The sequence below is a fragment of the Pseudopodoces humilis genome, chromosome 6 (assembly GCF_049639895.1).
Source record: "Pseudopodoces humilis isolate 2021_Gansu_Grassland_sample_001 chromosome 6, ASM4963989v1, whole genome shotgun sequence".
Lineage (NCBI taxonomy): Eukaryota > Metazoa > Chordata > Aves > Passeriformes > Paridae > Pseudopodoces > Pseudopodoces humilis.
In genome coordinates this window covers 2,434,994-2,453,658 of record NC_142205.1, presented here as the reverse complement: position 1 = coordinate 2,453,658, position 18,665 = coordinate 2,434,994, and the positions used below count along the sequence as shown (strand labels likewise).

Sequence of the window (18,665 nt, the reverse complement as noted above, 5' to 3'; positions counted from 1 at the left end):
TGGCTGCGCACAACCACCCTGGCAAGGGCTGGGAATGCTGTCAGCACCTCCTGTCCCCAGCCTTCCTCGTGGGCCCTTCAGAGACAGGGAGCCATCCCCGCTGATTTGGGAGGCAGGATATTGAGCAGACATCCTGTGAAATGAGAGATCCCAGCCTGATCCAAGTCCAGGTGTGCACGAGCCAGAAAACAGCCATGAACACACAGCAGCAGCATCCCCACTGCTCCATCTCCAAGAGCTTTGCTGCCTCTCCATTCACAGCTTGCTCCCTTTTATAAAGCACAACTGATCCAGAGTCTGTCCTTAATCTGAAGCCTGTCCTATAATTCTAACAATAAGGGCACAAAAAGGGGTTTTAAAGAAATAAAATATCACCCATGCCAAGGGCTCCTCGTTAAACTCATCTCCACTCAGTCTCTCCTACTTGGGGCAAAACACAAAGGTCACTCATTACCTGCAAGGTCTCATCAGAGCAATCATTGTAATGGAACAGCAGGGACTCTCCTGAAAAGGAAAAGTCATGTCCAAAGCAGTTGTCTACTGGAGGAGCAGTCAGGAAAAAGAAAAAAAAATAAATCAGAGAATAAGAATTTGCCCTAGCTGAACTTTTCAAACAAAACTATTTCAGCAGTCCCAGCTGGTAAAGGAGCACAGGAGGTTTGGTGGCAGTTTTCAAGCTTGAGGTGGAGAAAGTAAAAGAGTCTGGGGAAAGAATAAACCGGATTTTTAAAGTTACTAAACTCACGACAGGAATCTGGGCGACAGGCAGCTGTAAAGCTGTTCCATGTGAAGATGCAAATCAAGTTAAAATCACTGAATTGCAGAGCAGAGACAGCCCCTGGTGCAGCAGCCCTGGAAATCAGAACTGAGGCAGCCCAGAACAGAGCAGCTGCACCAGGGACATTCAGGGAAAACTCCCAATTTCCAAACTCCCTTCCACCAGACACCTTTAGCACACACAGTTCAGGTGTTCAGTGACTGCACAGCTCAGTGTGTCCCCTCCTCAAAGGCTCCCAAAGCTCCACAAGCCCCTTGATAACAAAAACTTCTCAGATTACATTTTATTCTACTAAAACAATTCAGATTTTAGTTGTTCCACATCAGAGACCCTGCTATTTGCCATCAGGGCTAATCCACTTCTCAAAGACAAAAAAAAAAAAGGGAAACTTTTTTCTTTTTCTCTGCAAACTGATGCTTCCTTCAGCCCCACATGGGTCTGACGAGCAGCTTATCTGCAGCTCACTGTTCTTCCTCCTGGTGAAGGCTGAGGAGGAACAAACCAGCTCCTGCACTATTCATCTCAGGAAACCTCTTCCAGAGGATCAGGCAGTTCGAAAATAATCCCAGTCTTGTTAAGATACGATTTAGACATAACGCACAACCATAAAGGAAAATCAAATCAGTGTTTTCCCTCACCAAGTCATTTTCCTTACATCACAGACTGATAGCTGCAATCTTCAGGTGATGTTTCACCTGATGGAACAGAGCAGGAGTTTCAGTAACATCTCCCCCAGGGGCCATTCCCCTCACTAAAGGAAGGAAAGCAACGCAGAGATGTGGAAACCAGAGGAAACAAAAATACCTGTGAAAATAAGGAGCAAGCAAATCCCAGTACCTGCCAGCGTAGGAAGAGCAAAGACAAGGTTGGAGCTGCATCACATCAGTCACTTATCTTTTATCTGCACCCACCTTTGGCCTAGGACTGCCTTGGCCAAGCCCAGGCAGACGCCGGCAGCACCGGTCAGCCTTGCCAACCACGAGCCTGTGCCCAATTTGTCTGTGCCAGCTGCGACTTTGCAAAGTCATGCAAACCCAGGGACCTGCCTGCCTTTTATTTTATCAGAGAAATGCCTGTCCCAGTGCACGGGGTTAAGATTCCAGCCACGATCAACGCGAGTCAACATCGGCAGCAGAGCAAAGCCGAAGAGCGCATATTTCTCAGCCCTCTCAGATTCAACAACTGCTCTCAGTTTACACAGCAATTATTCAAATTTCATTTGTCACACTGAAAAAGAAAAAAAAAATAAAAAAAGCAGCAAGAAAGCAACAAGCTGGGTGCTCAGTGCAGGCCAGTTTTTCCCCTGAGCCTTCCCATCAGGATTTGAAGCTCAGCTGGCTCCAAAATCCAATTTCAGAGCAATTTCAATATGTTGTGTTACTGTATAATCAGTGCAGCACCATTAAGAGGAAGACACGAGTTTATTTTCTTTTTAAACCAGGAATTTTTTTTCACCCTCCTAGATGAGTTTTGATATCATGCTTAGCAGGGAACCAGAGATAAGCCTCTTGCCGGGTGAGAGCGCTGATGTTTTTATAAAGCATCTTTCATAAGGCAGCGGGGCAGACGTTAAACAGGAAGCGTTTATTGACTTTAAACTCACTTCATAAAACATTTACACGGACAAGAGGAGAAACAGGAGCTCCCAACAAGCCACTTAAAACAAAGATGAGCCCTTGCATTGTTCTAGATCTCAAACACTCCAGGCTTGAACGCTGCAACAGCGCTCCTGGGAAAAAGTAAAATAAATGGAGCCATCTCAGTCAGGGCTTCTTCATCCTCAGCCATTAAGGTCAAAGTTATCTCCCACTGTCCTTTACATAATGGGTGAGGGGGAAAAAAACCACTTTAATAAAGTGAAAATGGCCGTGGAAATGTTACAAAAACAGCAGGTGGAGGGGAAAGAGGAGCTGCTCTTGGCTGAGCCACCCACTCACTGCAGGGTTTCAAAGACTTTGCAGGGCAGCTGAGGGCTCCCGTTTTCCAAGAGAACCAAGAAGGCAATTGGAGCAACTTGATCAGCACCATGTTCAATCAGCAGAAATTGCTCCTCAATGGGCACTCCCCAGAGGGACAGTAAAGTTCCAGAGCCTTCAGCCTCCTTATACACCTGGCTCTGGTTTCAGCCAGAAAAAGGATTTTTTTTCTCTAATTTTCTCCTCAAAAAATCCTTAAAGTGTTGATGGTATCCTTGAACTACAAGCTTTGGGGATCTTTCCATTACCAGCTATGAGTACAGAAGGTCTGTCTAGGTAATTTTTTTTTCTAGTTTTTTTAATTTTTTCCCTATTAAGTTGACAAAGGAGATGTTCTTCACTGGCATCCAGCTGTGCAACCCACTCCCAGCCTAGCAGGGAAGTGTGGAAATCCCCAGACCTAATTAAAGGCATTTCCCATGGAGTATGACATCCTAAGAAATATTTTAGATGCTCTTGGCCACCACACAAATTGCATCCCTACCTCCTTCTGAGGTTGCTGACAGTGGCCACATCTCAGATCCCTCTTTGCTGCCTTCCTTGTGCTGATCCAATCAAGCTCATTGCTTAATTGAATTGAAACAATTGAGATGTTTAATTAAATTGGAGCAGTGGGTCCTGACCAGCCCTCAGGGGCTCAGGCATTTCCCACTGTCATTTTTGGGGCTACAGGAGGCCGGGCACCATCAGCAAAGATGCTGAGAAAGCCTGTTACAGGTATTCCACCTGAAACATCCTAGTTTGGGGTGGCCTGGAGGCTCCCACGTGTTGTTAATCCGCCCCTTACCTCGATGGGTGCAGCCCCAAGCCCTCACACCCCCACACCAGCAGGCATTACTTTTTTCAAAACACATCCATTTCTTTCTAACCCAGTGCAGATTTTTGTGTTTCCTTCTATTCATTAGCTGCAAATGAAGGGAGAGCTCCTATAGTCACACAAAGATTAAAACAAAAAAACCCAAAAAACAACAATGCCTGACATCTGGAGGCTTTGGCCTTAATTCCAGTGATGGGAACAGCTGATGTAATTTTCTTTTTTGTTCTGGGAACATCCATCCATGAGTTCCAACTGCACAGAACTTTTTAGGAAGAGCCGCACGGAGATGAGAAAACTCCAGGTACGAGAAGGACTCAGCCCCTTGCCAGAGCTTAGGGGGAGATGCCTGGAGGGATCTCCAAGCTATTCTACCATAGAATTCCCACAGCAGACCCCATTCCCATCTTGTCCTACACCAGGTGTGTGGTTGGAGTCTCCTCACTGAAAAGGAGATCCACGCGACACTGGAGCTGCTGAGCCATCATTCCCAATCCCTCCATTCCCACTCTCTGCTGGTTGCAACCTTCTTCCCACAGAAAACTGGCTCCCTCCTTGGGAATTCCCCACTTTAACAAACAAAACAAGAATGAAAAAGATTTGTGAACTCCCTTCTAATAACTAACAGGAGGATGTGGCTTGTTTTTCCAAAGAACCAACAGTCTGAGGTTTCATGAGAACACCTCCCTCCACTTTTACCCGGACACACCACAGATAGCCCAGACCAGAGGCTTAAAAAGTGTTTCTCGCTCCTATCCTATAAAAAAACCCCACCCTGTCCCAGTTTCCCCCAAACCAATGTCAAGGTACCTCACACCAGTCCAAGGGACAGCACCAGAGGTGTCAAGTGAGCACCAGGAAATAAATGAGAGTAGTCCCAGGCACAGCTTGCACGTGATGGGATTCCCTCCTGCCCTCTGTATTACAGTTCTGTCCCCTTTCCAGACCAGGAGAAGCCTTTGGCTAACCTGGAGCTCATCCCATCCCCACTCATTTGGTAACACAGACAAGGAGGTTTCCAACACCCACCCTTGGTTTTGCCAGGGAAAAATCCTTCCCAGGGTTAGAAATCTGGGAAATCATTGAAAATCCAGCTTCACTTCCTTCCCTGCCTCCACTTTGCTGGTGGGGCTTGGGATTAAAGATTCCCACTTTCCCAGAAATGTTATTTACAGAAGTAATTGGAGTGAATCATCTGGATTTGATGGAACCCAAATGCCTTTGGGCCATCTACTCTCATTAAATACAGTTAAGATTGCCCAGCGGGGTAAATAGGGGAAGATTTGGGGTTTGGCTTTTTGGGGGCACGTGATAGAGGCCAAGAAAAAAATCAGGTGATGCACAGGCCTTGTACCATCAAGGGATTGTTTTAATCCCTTAATTGTTTTAAGAGGTTCAGTTTTGGTCTGTTTTTAAGGAAAATCTTTGCAGCAGAGTGGAGTTCTACGCATGGTCACCCTCCAAAACCAGAAACTGTGAAGCCCAGGGTTGAAATCCATCCTTTATCCAAGGTTTTTGCAGGAAAGGGAGCCCAGCTGGGCACATTTAATTAGAAGATTCCCAACCACAACTTCCCTGAAGGGAACTCTCCATCACAACTGATTTACAGAAGGGAAAACTGTCTTTTCTGCTTCCTTGGGGATCCCACCTGAGTTCCCTCTTCCCAAAATATGGGGACAGACACAGGAGATATCCATTGGGAGGGAACAAGGCCCTCAGCAGGGAGACTGTTCAACATTCTGGGTCAGTTCCACAGCTCACAGCTGCTCAGCAAATTAATTACTGCTTTGAAGCTCAAACTGTGGGCAGGTTCAGGGCCACATTTTCTCCCAGGCCATGCAGAGAGAGGTTTTGCGGCTCCTGGGAGGAGGACGAGGGTACTTTTTTCCCTGACAGCTTTCCCCCAGACAGAGCAGAGAACACAGGGATAAGTCAAGGTCTCTGGGAGGGAGTTCAGGTGCCTCTGTTCAAGAATAAAGTCACAAACAGCAAAAAAAAACAAGAACAACAACAAAATTGAGCAAAAAAGCATCCAAAACAGCTTTGGGTGTGTGGTTTGCAGGATAGATCTGAGTTCCAGAGCAAGAGACACGTCAGGTGGGTGCAGGGATAACTCAATAACCTGCTGCTTGATAAAACACACCTGAGCCTCCCCCATCCTCCCTTTAGACAGAAAATCCACATCAGCAGCCTCAGGAGCTGGGGGTGTTTTCCTAGACCTGTCAGGGAATTTTTTCCACAGAGCTCATCTAAATCTGTACCCCAGACTGGACACATTGATTGAAAAAGGAACCAGAAATTCAACCCTCTTCTGCTTAAAAGTTTCCACCTGATGGTTTCCCACATCCTTCATTCTTTTCCTTCAGAGGAAAGGGTGTCCATCGAGGTCTAGACAGGAGAAATTGCACCTAGAGAAGAGAAATTACTCCTAAACAAACAAATTTCCCCATTTCTCACCACCAGCACTTATTCAAAGGGGCTCTTCAGCCAGAGGCAACAGGCACAGGCCAAAGTGGGTGGAATAATCATCACACAGGGGCCATCCCTATCCTTCCTTCACCTCCTGGAAGCTGTTCCAGGTCCCTCAGTGAGGCTTTCACACAGATTGTGTCCTCATCTCTGGTGAGGAGGAGCTCACATCTCCCTTCACACCTGATTTATTTCATCCCTTTCCAGCCCAGCCCCTCATTAGGAATTCAGTGGAATCCTTACACTCAGCTTCTCCTGGGGAGGGAAATCTTGCTCCCTCAGCTCATCCATCACCCTGCCCACAAACTTCTGCTTCCACAGCAGGATCAGGAGCTTTCTTGGCCGTTCCTTCCAAGAACAGCACGGAGATTTCTTCCCAGAAGCTCCTGGCAGCAGCTTCCTTTCCTGCCACAGCTCCAGGGGGAAAGGACACAACCTGTCACCACCTTGGCTTCCCCCCTGCCCCAGTTGTGCCAGAGCCTCTCTGCCAGTGGCATTTTATTAATTAAAAATACAAGTTGGTTGCAGGACGGGCAGCAGGGTGAGATGGTTTTTATAACAGCAGCTTGATAGTGGAAGACCTCTCAAGAAATCCACACACCCTACCTCAGCCTCTGCGTTCCAGGGGAATAAATTTGTGTCTCACCTCTGTCCTTCTCATTTTCTCACACCATCCCACAGCTTTGCTCCTTCACCCTGCTCCCTTTACAGTGAGGTCTTCACAGTCAGCACCCCTGAGTGTTGCTTTTACTTGGAAAAGGCAACCAGGACTCCTCAAGAACAGATTTAAAAAAACCCTCAAAAAACCAAAAAAAAAACCAAAGTAAATTAATAAAACCCAAACAGAAGCCTTTAACCGAGCTGCTCAACAGTTTTCAGCTTCAGTTGCATCACCTCCCTTATCTCCCTCCCATTCAAACAGCCGCAAAGAGACAAAAATAATCAGCAAAAGACAAAATTAATCAGCCAAAAACAAAAATCAGGATTTAACTTGCTGGACAGAGAGCCCATTTCCATGAGGCAGAGCCTCCTTTGACTCACCTTTTAACTTCCTAGGGAGTAGAGGATGCAGCCCTCCCCTTCTGCCTCCTTTTCTGCCAGCTCCCAGAGGGGCCACCCCATTCATCACCACAAATCCTGGAAAAAACAGCTCCTCTCCAGCCCAGAGAAGAGGGCACAAAGGCAAAAGTAAAGAGGTCAGGGCCTTTAATGAGGGTGGGGAGGAAAACAAGCTCTCCCCCCATCCTCCTCTTTACCCTCATCTGTTTCCCATAAACTTATTTACACTTAGGGCTGGGGGAAGCGTTGAAGCTCAGTGGTCCAGCAGCCCTGGAATGACCAGCCTGGGGAGCTTAATATTCAATTATTTAGTGTTTATTTCTCCTCCAGACAGGGAGAGACATCCCTGAGGAGCAGCTGGAGATGTTCATGGTGTTCTGGGGGTGATGTTCAGCTGCTGCTTCCTGAAATCCCCCTGGACATTGAAAACACCCTTGGAGCAGGGTGGGACAAGGCACTGGGGTGGAGAGAGGTTGGCACAGGTGGTGATGGGGAAAATGGGTTCATTTGGGCAGAAAAAGGGCTTTTTGCCAGAAATTCTTCCCTCATAGACTGGAGATGCTGAGAAAAGCCACAGGGAGTGATAACTGAGGTGAACAGCCTCCAAAAGGACTGGGAGTTGTGGCTGTGAGGTGTTCTGGGGACTCCCTAATAGGGAGAGCTTAAAATACATGGTTCAGTTTGCTTTTAGTTCTTATTTCCCTGGGGTTTTTCTGGTGTTATCCCCAAGGGATGCTATTGTGGGTTGTAATGAGGAGGTCTGATAGTCTCATACTCCCCAAGAACAGATTCTTGCCCTGATACTCTTTATACTTTGTCTCCTGATAAATAAAATGGGAAATTTCATAGAATCATATTAAAAATAAATTCTCGGTATCATTACAGGCTCCTTATCTCAGGCAGAGGCTTAAATCTCATATTTTGAGGAGGGTGGGGATGGAAATACATCCCCATGCACTTATCTGGGTGACATTAAAAGACACAGCATCTCATACTTCTGAGTTCTGGGACCTAAGGATGTGTTACCAAGTGCAAATGTCCATCACCTGCTCCTTCTCCTAGGTCTGAAAAAATATTCCAAAAACTTCCTTGCAGTTGCAAAGCTTTACCACAGCTGTGTTTTAACCTCACTTCACTTTGATCTGCTCAGCTGCAGATATCAGAGCCTGCCACTAGAAGGAAAGTTATTTGTTTTTTCATTATCCCCTCAGTGTAAGGTTTGTATCATTCCAGTTTTGCTTCCTGCAGGTGATTCCGTGTTCCTGCAGGAGCTGATCCCTCCACTGGCACCTCCTTGGCTGAGCACCTGTACCCAGGGATGGGGAGGGCACATCCTCCGACCCCTGGGCTTGGCAGAACAACTCCTCATTAGCGAAATGCAAGAATTCCACTGTGAAAATAGTTTCCACCCAGCATGGAAATGAGCTCAGCTCTGGAGCACGCTGGCCCTGACAGCTGGGGGTGTGCTGCTCGTTTGCAGTGGGGTGGTTGGGCTCAAACCAGAGATCAGGTCACCCATCGAGGGGGATTCCCTCACTTTCAGTCCCTGTTTGGGGTCTCTCTTGCGGTTTCCAATGGTAGGACCAATGACTTCATGGGAATGTTATCAGTGTGAGAAGTGGAACGCTTTTCCTTCAAGAGACTCTCTGATGATGCCACCACAAATCTCAGCAGCTCTGCTGGGACCAGAGCAGAATTCTGGCCTGTTTAACCCCTCTCACATAAAACCAGATTGAGATCAGATTGTTCTCTCAATCACTGCACACGGATCTTGCATTCCCGTAGGTTTGAGGTCGGCTGTTGCTGTCCACATGGGCATCCCATGGGATGCATAGGAGATTTCTGAGGTCTCTCACCTCTGCTCAGGTGTCTGTTCTTGTGAAACTTGAGAAAATCAGTAGTTTTGTGGCTCTGGAATTGGAGAAAGGGGTAAAAGGTTACACCAGGGAGGAGTAGGACAGGAATAACATCTACATCCACACATCACACCCCGTTGTGTTAGAAAAGTACCCTAATGTTTCCTGTTTTTAATTTTCTACACCAACAGCATCACTGCTTCCTGCTGGAGATGCCTGGAAACTGCTATTATTTGCCCCTGTGATGAAGAGAATAAACATCTTTGCAGCAGAGAAATGAGAATTGGGTGAAGGCACATTTAGCACCTTCAGCAGGACAGAGGGGAACCACAGCCCCATTCCCACCCTGCTCTCTGCAGGCACATGAAACACCTTCTTCTGAAGCTGGTTTTTGCAGGGATTCCATCCCAAAGTGCAGCAGACTTTATATTTATCATTCTTCTTATTTGGGGGGCGGGCTCCAATGGATTTGTTTGGTTCATTTGAGTTCTGTGATCGGGGAAATAATTCACTGATTTTTTTATTACCACGGAATGAGGGAAACAGGTAGAGGATTTTTAATTTTTTCCTCTGGAAGCCAGTTTCCTAAGGAAATGAGGCCTATTCCATCAAGCTGTGTGGAGAGGGAGGTCAAACAGTCACGGTCTCAGGGAGTGCTGCCTGCTGAAGGTGCCACATTTTTGAGGTGAGGCTGTGGTGATCCGAGGGTGGGAACAGACAGAGGCTCCTTTTGTCTCCTCTGCAGCTCAACACTTGTGAGACAGAGCCTGAGGGTATGGAGCCAACATTGGCTGAACCTTGGAGCCTTCAAAAATACAACATTCCTTACAGGCAACTGGGAGTTACCACGTTATTGAGGACATCAAGTGTCTCGTTTTATAGACCAGGAAGCCACACGGAGCAATGCCATTGTCGATCATAAGAACTTCCAGTGGATCTCTTGTGTAGCTGAGCATGAGAACTCAGCCAAGAGACTCTTATCCATGTAATAAGGACAAGAGTTAAGCTTTCTGTTGTTCCCTGAACTCCTCATTTCCCTCTTCAGCTTCGCTACACTTCCCTGGAAGGGATAAATCCCAGGAGCTCCCTGAAGGAGAGGCACTCAAGCACTTAAGAGCAATGCAAATTTACAAAAACTGGATCCTGTAATAGCTCCCCGTGCATCCAGGGCCATCATCTCAAATGGCAACAGCACAAGACAAGTTAATAATAGTCATTGTTCCCAGATTAGATTAGGTAGACAGGAATGATTTTTGCAAGATTCATAATGGTTTTAATGATACTATTTAGTTACCAAGAGCAATTTATCTTTTCTATTCATGAGTTCCTGGAAATCAAGGATGGTGGGGTTGTAAAATATGTTTTTAAAGGCGAAGTTGTGAGCTGCAGCCTCTCTGAAAGTTGGTTGTATATTATCTTGAATTGCCTTTATCCAGTAAGGAGCAAGATGTGCATGGGAACAGTGAGTCTGTGCATGGCATCTTGGGGAAATTCGGCTTTCAAGCCAGGAGCCAGACTCTGGAAGGATTTGAGGCTGGGTCAAATCACAGGGAACGCTTGCAGCCACCTTGCTGTCGTTGCTTTAGAGGAAGTGGTGCCATCATGACTCAGTTTGATATCGATGTATGCCTGCAGCATATCCTGGGCCCAAACAGCAGCTGGCCAGCCCCACTTGGGTCTCCCAGCGTGGCCCTCAGGACACCCTGAGGGTGACATTTCACCTCACCAGATGTGGTGGCAAGATGGGCTGAAGGCTGGAAGTGAGAGAGGAGCGTGGTGCTCTCAAACCAGACTTGCTTTGGGCCGTGAAAGCTGGGACACACTGAGTGCCCTCCACCAGAGGAAACATTTCTTTCTTGTCAATTGTCAACAGAGGCGTTTTCCTAGAAATTCTGCAGCGTCTTGTGCCGTGCATTCTCTCTGAGCCCATAAAACACCAGAAGATCTCCAGCTGCAGTGACGCCGCTCGGTCACAGCGCTGGCATTTGGCAACATCCTCGCTCTGCTGGGAATTATTTCAAAAGGCGGTTTGCCATGGAAATGCACGCTGGGGTGGCCTGCAGCAACAACAGATGGATGTGGAATCACATCAAACCAGGCCTGAGGGCTTTTTCCTCACGCTGGTCCCAGTTAGAGCCACCTGAATTCGCGGCTGGGCGGACCAGCAGACACACAGTGGGTTGGTTGCTCCACCAGTACGAGCCCAACTGGGTGAGAGCTGAGGAAAAATATTTGGGAAGAAGCACAGAATGTCTGGAAGGGCAGCTCACCGTGTCCCCACAGTGTCTGATCAGCCTTGATAGCACAACCAGGTCGGTGCTGGGACCCAGCGTTACCAATATCACTTTTGTGCTGGAAAACTGGGATTGTGCAGGTGGATTTGTCAAGGCAGGTGTTTTTTTAGGGAACTGAATATCCATCCTTGGCAAAAAAGCAGCAGCAGGGAAGGAAAAGCTGAGACTGGTGAGGAGCACAGAAGACACAAGCCCTGACTTTGGAGCAGGGAAATAATCTCCATGTGGTTTGGAGATGCAGGGAATGACAGAAACATTTGTGACTCCCCAAGTCTTCCTTTCATCACCTTTCAGCACGTTTTGCCAAGATTTTGCCAAGATTTGTCCCAGTTCGCAGCCTGGTCAAAGCTGGGAGTGAAGACACCCAGTTTTCAGCTCCTTATGGGAACTCACACCTTCTCCCAAGAGCAAAACCAACTTGTTTGTGTTCTAGGAACCCAAATAAACATTTTCACTGTCTGAACGTGTCAGTGGGGACATCTCCTCACACCACCCTTCCCCAGCAGGATCAGAGGATGTTGTATAAGGCTGTGTGTAGATTTGTCAGCAGCTTTTAATGAGGAGAACTCCTTTTCTAATTTCATGATTAGATTGAAGCATATCATTCCAAAGCTGCTTACAATAGGAAAAAAAGAATTACAGAGAGGAAGTCACAATAAAAATGTTCCTGACAACATGCACAGGAGGGTGTAACCCTCTCATGGTGGGGGTTTTGACGTTGTTCTGTGCAGGGCCAGGATTTGGACTTTATGATCCTTGTGGATCCCTTCCAACTCCAAATATTCAGTGATTCTACAAAAAATTTTGCTTTTTCTTCACAGCCAAGAATTTTTTTTTTACTTATTTTCTGTGATAGAGAAGTTGCTTCAGCCATCAGCTGCCGAGCCCTTTCAGCAGAGTCCAAACTGAGCAATTTCAGCTATTTATTTTTGCCTGAATACCTTTTAAGATCTTCCCCTTTTCCCAATGAGGGCTAAGCACAAATTTCAGTAGATAATTTGGAATTCCATTTTAGAGAAGACAAAGAGGTGACAGTCAGTAAGTGCTGGTGGGACCAGCCCTGTGCTAACTCTGTCCCCAAATTCACTGGGGCTGTTGGAATTATCAATAACGCAGGAGACACTGGAAAGGTGAAGGATCTTATCCCAGACAGTGCTCACAGGGTGGATTTGCAGGCAAAAATGGGGAAAATTTTCCTAAAAGTCACACATGCATCTTGTCCCACCACACCTGCCCCTCGCTGGAGTGGAACTTCCAACCCCAACTCTGCAGCTCTGAGCTCTGCATGCCTGAATCCCTCTCTGTGCTGTATTAATGTTATCCTGCAGAGGGTTGATTAAATGTTAGTAAAAGAAACCATTTCATCCCTAGGGGAAAAAAGAATAAGAATAAAGAAGAATTTGTCAAACCTATTTGAATCTGCAGCCCCTGACAGAGAGAAGTTTGAGGAGCCAGCTGGAAATCCTTCAGGTGTTGATGGCAAGGGTTCATTTGTGGTGTCCCAGAAAGCAGTGACCACAAAAAGAGTTACAGAAGGTTTAGGAACCTGCAGGGTTTCTGTTTGATGCTGTATTCATGTCCTTGAGAACAATAATCACATTCCATTTCTCCCCACTGCTCTTTGGTTCTTTTTAAGACTCCCTCTATGATCTTTCTCTGATCAATTTGTGAAATCATATCTATCAATCTGATAAGCAAATAAAAGCAGGTGTTGCCCTAGCAGGGGTAGGAGAAAGCAGGGAACAATTCCAAGATGTGCTCAGAGGTTTGGCACAGCCAGGTCTAACATCTCCTGGCCCTCACAGATTTTGGTGAGCTTTGGATGAGGTTATGCCCTCAAAAGAATTGAATTTCCCACCTCAGTGATATGAGGGTGACTCAGGTGCATCGTGGTAGAGGAGAAAATGCATTTTCTTAGGGAAAAAAGCCCACAAGAAATAAGTTTTTCTTTGCTTTACACAATCAGTCAACGTGGCAGTCAGTGCTGTGCTGCCTTTTGGGTTGTGTTTTAAATCCCCCATCCAAACTGGAGCAACAAGCCCTGGTGACCTGCTCTCCATGCAGGCATTGCCCAGCCTGTGTCTATGCTCAGGACTCCCCTGAGTGTGGAAGATTCTGGAAATGCCACCAGCACAGAACAGCATTGTCACCTCGTGCCCAGGAAACCTCCCTGCAAGGGATTCTGAGCTGGGTCTGCAGCTGGAGCAGCAGCTCTGGAGCTCCCAGTTAATCAAAGCTGGGGGTACAGGGAACAGAAATTCAGGAGCACTCAGTTCACCCTGGTGATCAGACCAATTACCAGGCAGTGCAGCCTGCCTCTGCTGGGAGGTTTTCTCAGCCCCAGGGTTATTCCTGATGGCAACTGCAATTTTCTGATTTTCCATCTGAGGTGGCCTCGGGATCAGGGGGTGGGGATCAGGGGGTGGGGATCGTGTGTCCTCGGCACAGAGTGAGGCAGTATGATGGGAATGGCAGCAGACACTGGGACCTACAACTACACTGGGACAGAAATTCTTGTCCTGTCTTCAGGGCAGAGCTTGGAGTCCAGAGAGTGACTCTTCATCAGGAACTGGAGTGACAAGACAAGAGGAATGGGTTCAAACTGAGAGAGAGGGAATTTAGATTAGAAATATGCAATGAATTCTCCCTGTGAGGGTGGGGAGGCCCTGGCACAGGGTGCCCAGAGAAGCTGTGGCTTTCCCTGGATCCCTGGAAGTGTCCGAGGCCAGGCTGGACCTTGGGGCTTGGAACCACCTGGAACAGTGAAAGGTGTCCCTGCCCATGGCAAGAGCTGGAATTAGTTGTCCTTAAGGCTCCTCCCAGCCCAAACCATTCCATGATTCTGATTTTTTCACTCATCTCCAGTGAGGCTGGCAAGAACCAGCACAGCAGAGATGTCAGCACAGGGCATCCTCACTTGAGCAAGGGGGATTTTCTGGATTGTAGTGGGCACTTGGGTGTTCTCTCCACAGAAACTAAAACCAGACAAAATTAAATGGGAAGTGAAGTCTCATTCTTTTCACAGTGGAAGTGAAATCCTCCAAGGGCAGTGGAGCTCTCTCTTGCTTCACTTCTGGAGTTCAAAGCTAAATGTCTTTCTGCAAGAGGTGCCCTGGACAAACACAAGCTCTGAGTCTCCTTACAAAGGCTAACAGGGTGAAATGGAAAGGTCTCTTCCATACAGGGGTTCAGGTCTTCTTAATTTAATACTCTTGTCCAGCCTTAACAATTACCATTTTATTGATTTAAGGGAAGTAGCAGAGAACATGTGAGCAGCTTGTGTATTTCCTGATACTGTCTCACAAATCAGACGAAAGGTTAATTTTCATTCAGGAAAAATGGCACCTTTAAACTGAAGTAAAATTATTTTTAAAAGGAAAAGAAAATCAGGGAAAGAATAAAGCCAGGAAAGGCTCCCTTTTTTTTATTTTTGCATTAAAGCTCACGTTGGACTCTTGTTGCCTTCCTTATTTGTAGAGATTTGGACAAGGTTTCAAGGTGACCAGAGAATCTCAGGGTCAAGCTTCTGGAAGGTTCTGGAAAACAAGATACTGCACCAAAGTTCTGTTAGGAGGCACTTGACCTTTCCCAATCCCAAAGGAATTGTCCACTGAGATGTTTGAGTTACAATTCCTCCCAAGGTAAACATCAGATGGGAGAAAGTGAAAGGATGACAAAAGCTGCCCTCAGGCTCTGAGGGGAGAATTTAAAAAGTTTTTCCTAAGTTGTTTGATGATTTCCCCCTTCACAGAGGAACAGAGTGACCGGCAAAAGTCAGCAGGGTAGGACTGATAAAAAAAGGACAAAGTTTAGGTGTGTGAGGGAGACACTGGTGAACATCAGCTGTAGCTGCCAGAACACATCAAGGTCTCTCTGCATCACTCAGTAAAGTGCAATGTGGATTTCCTCTCCACAATTCCCTGACAGGACCTGGGGGGACCCAGGCTCTGTTCCCAGGGAACAGTGATGGGACAAGAGGAAACGTCCTCCAGCTGTGCCAGGGCAGGCTCAGCTGGGACATCAGGAGGAGTTTCCTCATGGAAGGGTTGTTATGCATTGGCAGGGGCTGCCCAGGGAAGTGCTGATTTTCCATCCCTGAAGGTGTCCAGGGAAGGACTGGACGTGGCACTCTGGGCTGGTGACAAGGTGATGATGGATCAGAGGCTGGATTCAATGATCTTGGAGGTCTTTTCCAACCTAAATTATTCTGTGATTCTGCAATCCCTCGGAGCAGCCCAGTTTGCCATCCCAAAGCTCCCACCAGGAGCTCCAGTAATGGGCTCAGCTCCCTCACAAAGCTGTGCTTGGTCTGGGTCTGCAAGCACCAAACTCAGGAGCCTCAACAGCCCCAGCAACTCGTGTCTGGAGGGCATGTGGCAGCCCTGTGTCCTTGGTCCAGGCAGAACTCCACACTCCACTGTTCACCAGCGTAGGATTTGACTGTCCTTTGCATCTACGACTTCCAAAATTCCCAGGGGAATTCCCAGAGTGGTCCTGGCTTTGAGTTTGGAGCTGTGAGCTCAGAGCACAGGAAACCAAACTGTTTGTAAGGCATTTCTCCCTTCCACAAATCATCCCAGGGCTCTTCCAGCCCGTTCCAGCTGCCAACACTTCCCACAAGCTGTGTCTCCCTGAACTTCAAACCACCCTCCAGTGCTGGTTTCAGGACTGAGCCTGGCCTTTCCATCCCTGCTTTGTGTTTCTGTACCATGCTCACATCCATCCTTTGGTCCTCAAACAGCGGTGGGAGCCCAGATCCAGACGGTTCCCACCACACCCCCAAATTCCCAAAGCCCTTGCCCATGGATTTTTGCTGTCTTCCCTCATACTTGGCCGTGTTCTGCTTTATCCTCATTGCGTGTCAGCGAATGAATCAACATTTTTCTGCATTGCACAATTCCTTCCTCGATCGTTTATGACTTCCCTGATCTCTGGGTCACCTGGAAGGTTTTATCAGCAGCCAGCGTGTGTTGTCTTCAGGTCATTAATTCAAAAGTTAAAGAGCATGGAAATTCAGCCCTACCCCAGTGGGAACATGGTCACTACTTGAATTACTGCCTTTACAATTACACTTTGAATCCCATTAATTGGCTGCTTTGAGGGCTGTTTAATGTCTTCCGCATGCCTTGCTCACCATTGTTACTCAAACTAAACCCAGGACTAACTTAAAGCACCACTTTCTGTAACATTTTTGACAAGATCTTGAAGATCAAGCCAGTTACAATTCTGAAAAACTTCATAATCTTATTTTTATCAGGTACCAAATTCACTTGACAGCATTACTACTTTGTCTTACTTTTGTTACCCTCCTTTAATTTCCTTCCTCTATTAATTATTTTCCCTTAATTTACTGCGTCCTGTGTGAGATTATGTATTTTTTAGCCTGGGATTAATGCCAGACCAAGGGGCATACACTTTCCTAGGATATCCCATTTACCTTTTGGAAAACACAGTTAGGACTTTAGCCCGCCTCTCATCATTCAGAACCACCCAAACCAAGTGAGAAAAAAAACATCATTTTTGTTCCAGAGACCTCCTCAGGATGCTCTTTGAAAACTCTTGGGTGCAGTTAGAGAAAGTTCTTGTGTGAGTCAAGAATTAATGGTTGCTGCCCCAGCCCCCCTTCACCATCCAGGCTGGGATTCCATCATCTGGCTGTTCCCAATGCCAGAGCAGAAATATTTGGGGAATTTTTCTGTCTTCATCATTATCAACACTTTTTTTTTTTCCCCCCATTTCAGTCTCGTAATGGCTCAATACCATTGTGAAAAACATTATTGTGCTTTCAATGTCACTTGGCGCCTCCCCACTGTCCTCAGCCCTCCTGGATGTCGATCTCTCCTCAAATCCTTCCCTCTGTGGCCACAGAGGGAATTAAACTCAGTTTCATTTGAATTTTTCAACCACAAGAAGGACGTGAAAGTGGTGCCAGGTGTCGCCTGGGGCTGTGCTGGGCTCTGTGACAGAGAATGTCACTCAAAAGCTGAGCCCTCCACCTCTGCACCCTGGATTTGGTTCTCACTCCCACTCAGTTCCACCCTTAGGTGTGCTGCAAGTAAACAAAAAGATCAGAGGAAGAGTTTATATGCGTTCAAGTAACCAGGACCAAGCCAGAAATTTACCTCAAGGATATGGAAAGTATTTAAAATAAAAAATATTTTCTTGATGTGGACACTGTCTTTAAAGAATAGCTGCTGAAAATAAATAACTGAATAAGTAATTTCATTGCTTTACTGCATCTCTTTTTATTTTTAATAATTAAATAGTTCAAGTAAAATGTGGAAAGTCCAATTCTTCATTTATATCAGGACTCCTTAAAATTCTCTCAGTGTTATTGCAAGGCAAAAAAAGCACTCCAGGCTCTGGTTTCAAATCCTCTTTCATCTTTGTGGGTTTTTCTGAGCCTTTTAATGCTCAGGTGGAGCTGCCTCACCTCTTGCACAACCCTCAGCCTGCTACTCCCCTCTCTGGCTTGAATTAAAGCCTCCTTTTTCAGCTTCCCTTACCCAAAGCTTTCACTGATATAAAGGAAAGAAATGCTGAAAAAAGGAGAACGAAACAATGGCCAAAGTCACGCATCCCTCTAGCAGCTCCGGAGAGGTCACTCGCCTCTGCCAAAATATTCTCTACATCCCTGGATGTAAAACTTCATCTGGATGAGAAAACAACCCTGCACACCTTGGGGGGAAAAATCAAAAAGATTAGGCATGTTTAAACTCTTTTCATTCCTTTTCTAATTAACTCAGCTGTATATAATTTAACTTTTTATAAGATTTTCTACCTTTTTTGCACTTGCTGCTCTTGCTGTTTCTGATATGCAGTAAAAGGTTCTCAGCCTCATTTTTTGCCATACATTCTTACAATGACAGCTGTAAAATCAGGACTAAAGCAGGAGTTGTGATAAAAAGAAATTAGAAACAATTACTATTCTGAATACTAATCAACTTTTGCTTCAGCTAATTCCTTGTTTGGTTGAGAGTCTCCTTTAGCAGGAAGAAGAGGTTTTTGGGAATACAACACGGCTCTTTCACCTTAGAGACTGGAAAACTTTTAGTTCAGGTGGAAGGCAGATAATGGGATTGGAAATGTACCTGCTCCTGTTCCTAATCCTAAACAACAAGCAAAGGGAAAAGAGGTGCACGATACAAACCCAAGAGAGAACAGCAAGCACAGCACCAGTACAGCAGAATTACAGAACAACAGAAAATGAAAAATGTCGGTCTTTGACTCAACAAACACCAGGGGAAATGTGGAAGGGGAGGGAAAGGCTCAGCTCACACCTCTCTGGGCCTTCTCAAGCTGCTTTTAAACTACTTGGAGAAGCACAGCCCTGCGCACAAGAGCAGCCACAGCAGCTCCTGTCCAAGGTCAGGGAATCACCAGGGATTCAAGGAGTGAGGGCACCGCGTGAGGATGCCT

At 46.5% G+C, this 18,665-nt stretch overlaps 1 protein-coding gene across 1 annotated transcript in view; it reads right to left on the bottom strand.

Annotated features, from left to right (window-relative positions):
* The window catches only part of SLC4A11 (solute carrier family 4 member 11), a 134,023-nt gene extending 126,824 nt beyond the window's left edge, over nt 1-7,199 (bottom strand). Inside the window, exon 1 of the mRNA XM_088057126.1 lies at nt 7,079-7,199. Coding sequence (XP_087913252.1) covers nt 7,079-7,163 — 85 coding nt within the window. The 5' untranslated portion in view covers nt 7,164-7,199. The remainder of the gene's footprint in view (nt 1-7,078) is intronic.
* Nucleotides 7,200-18,665: the final 11,466 nt, after the last annotated feature.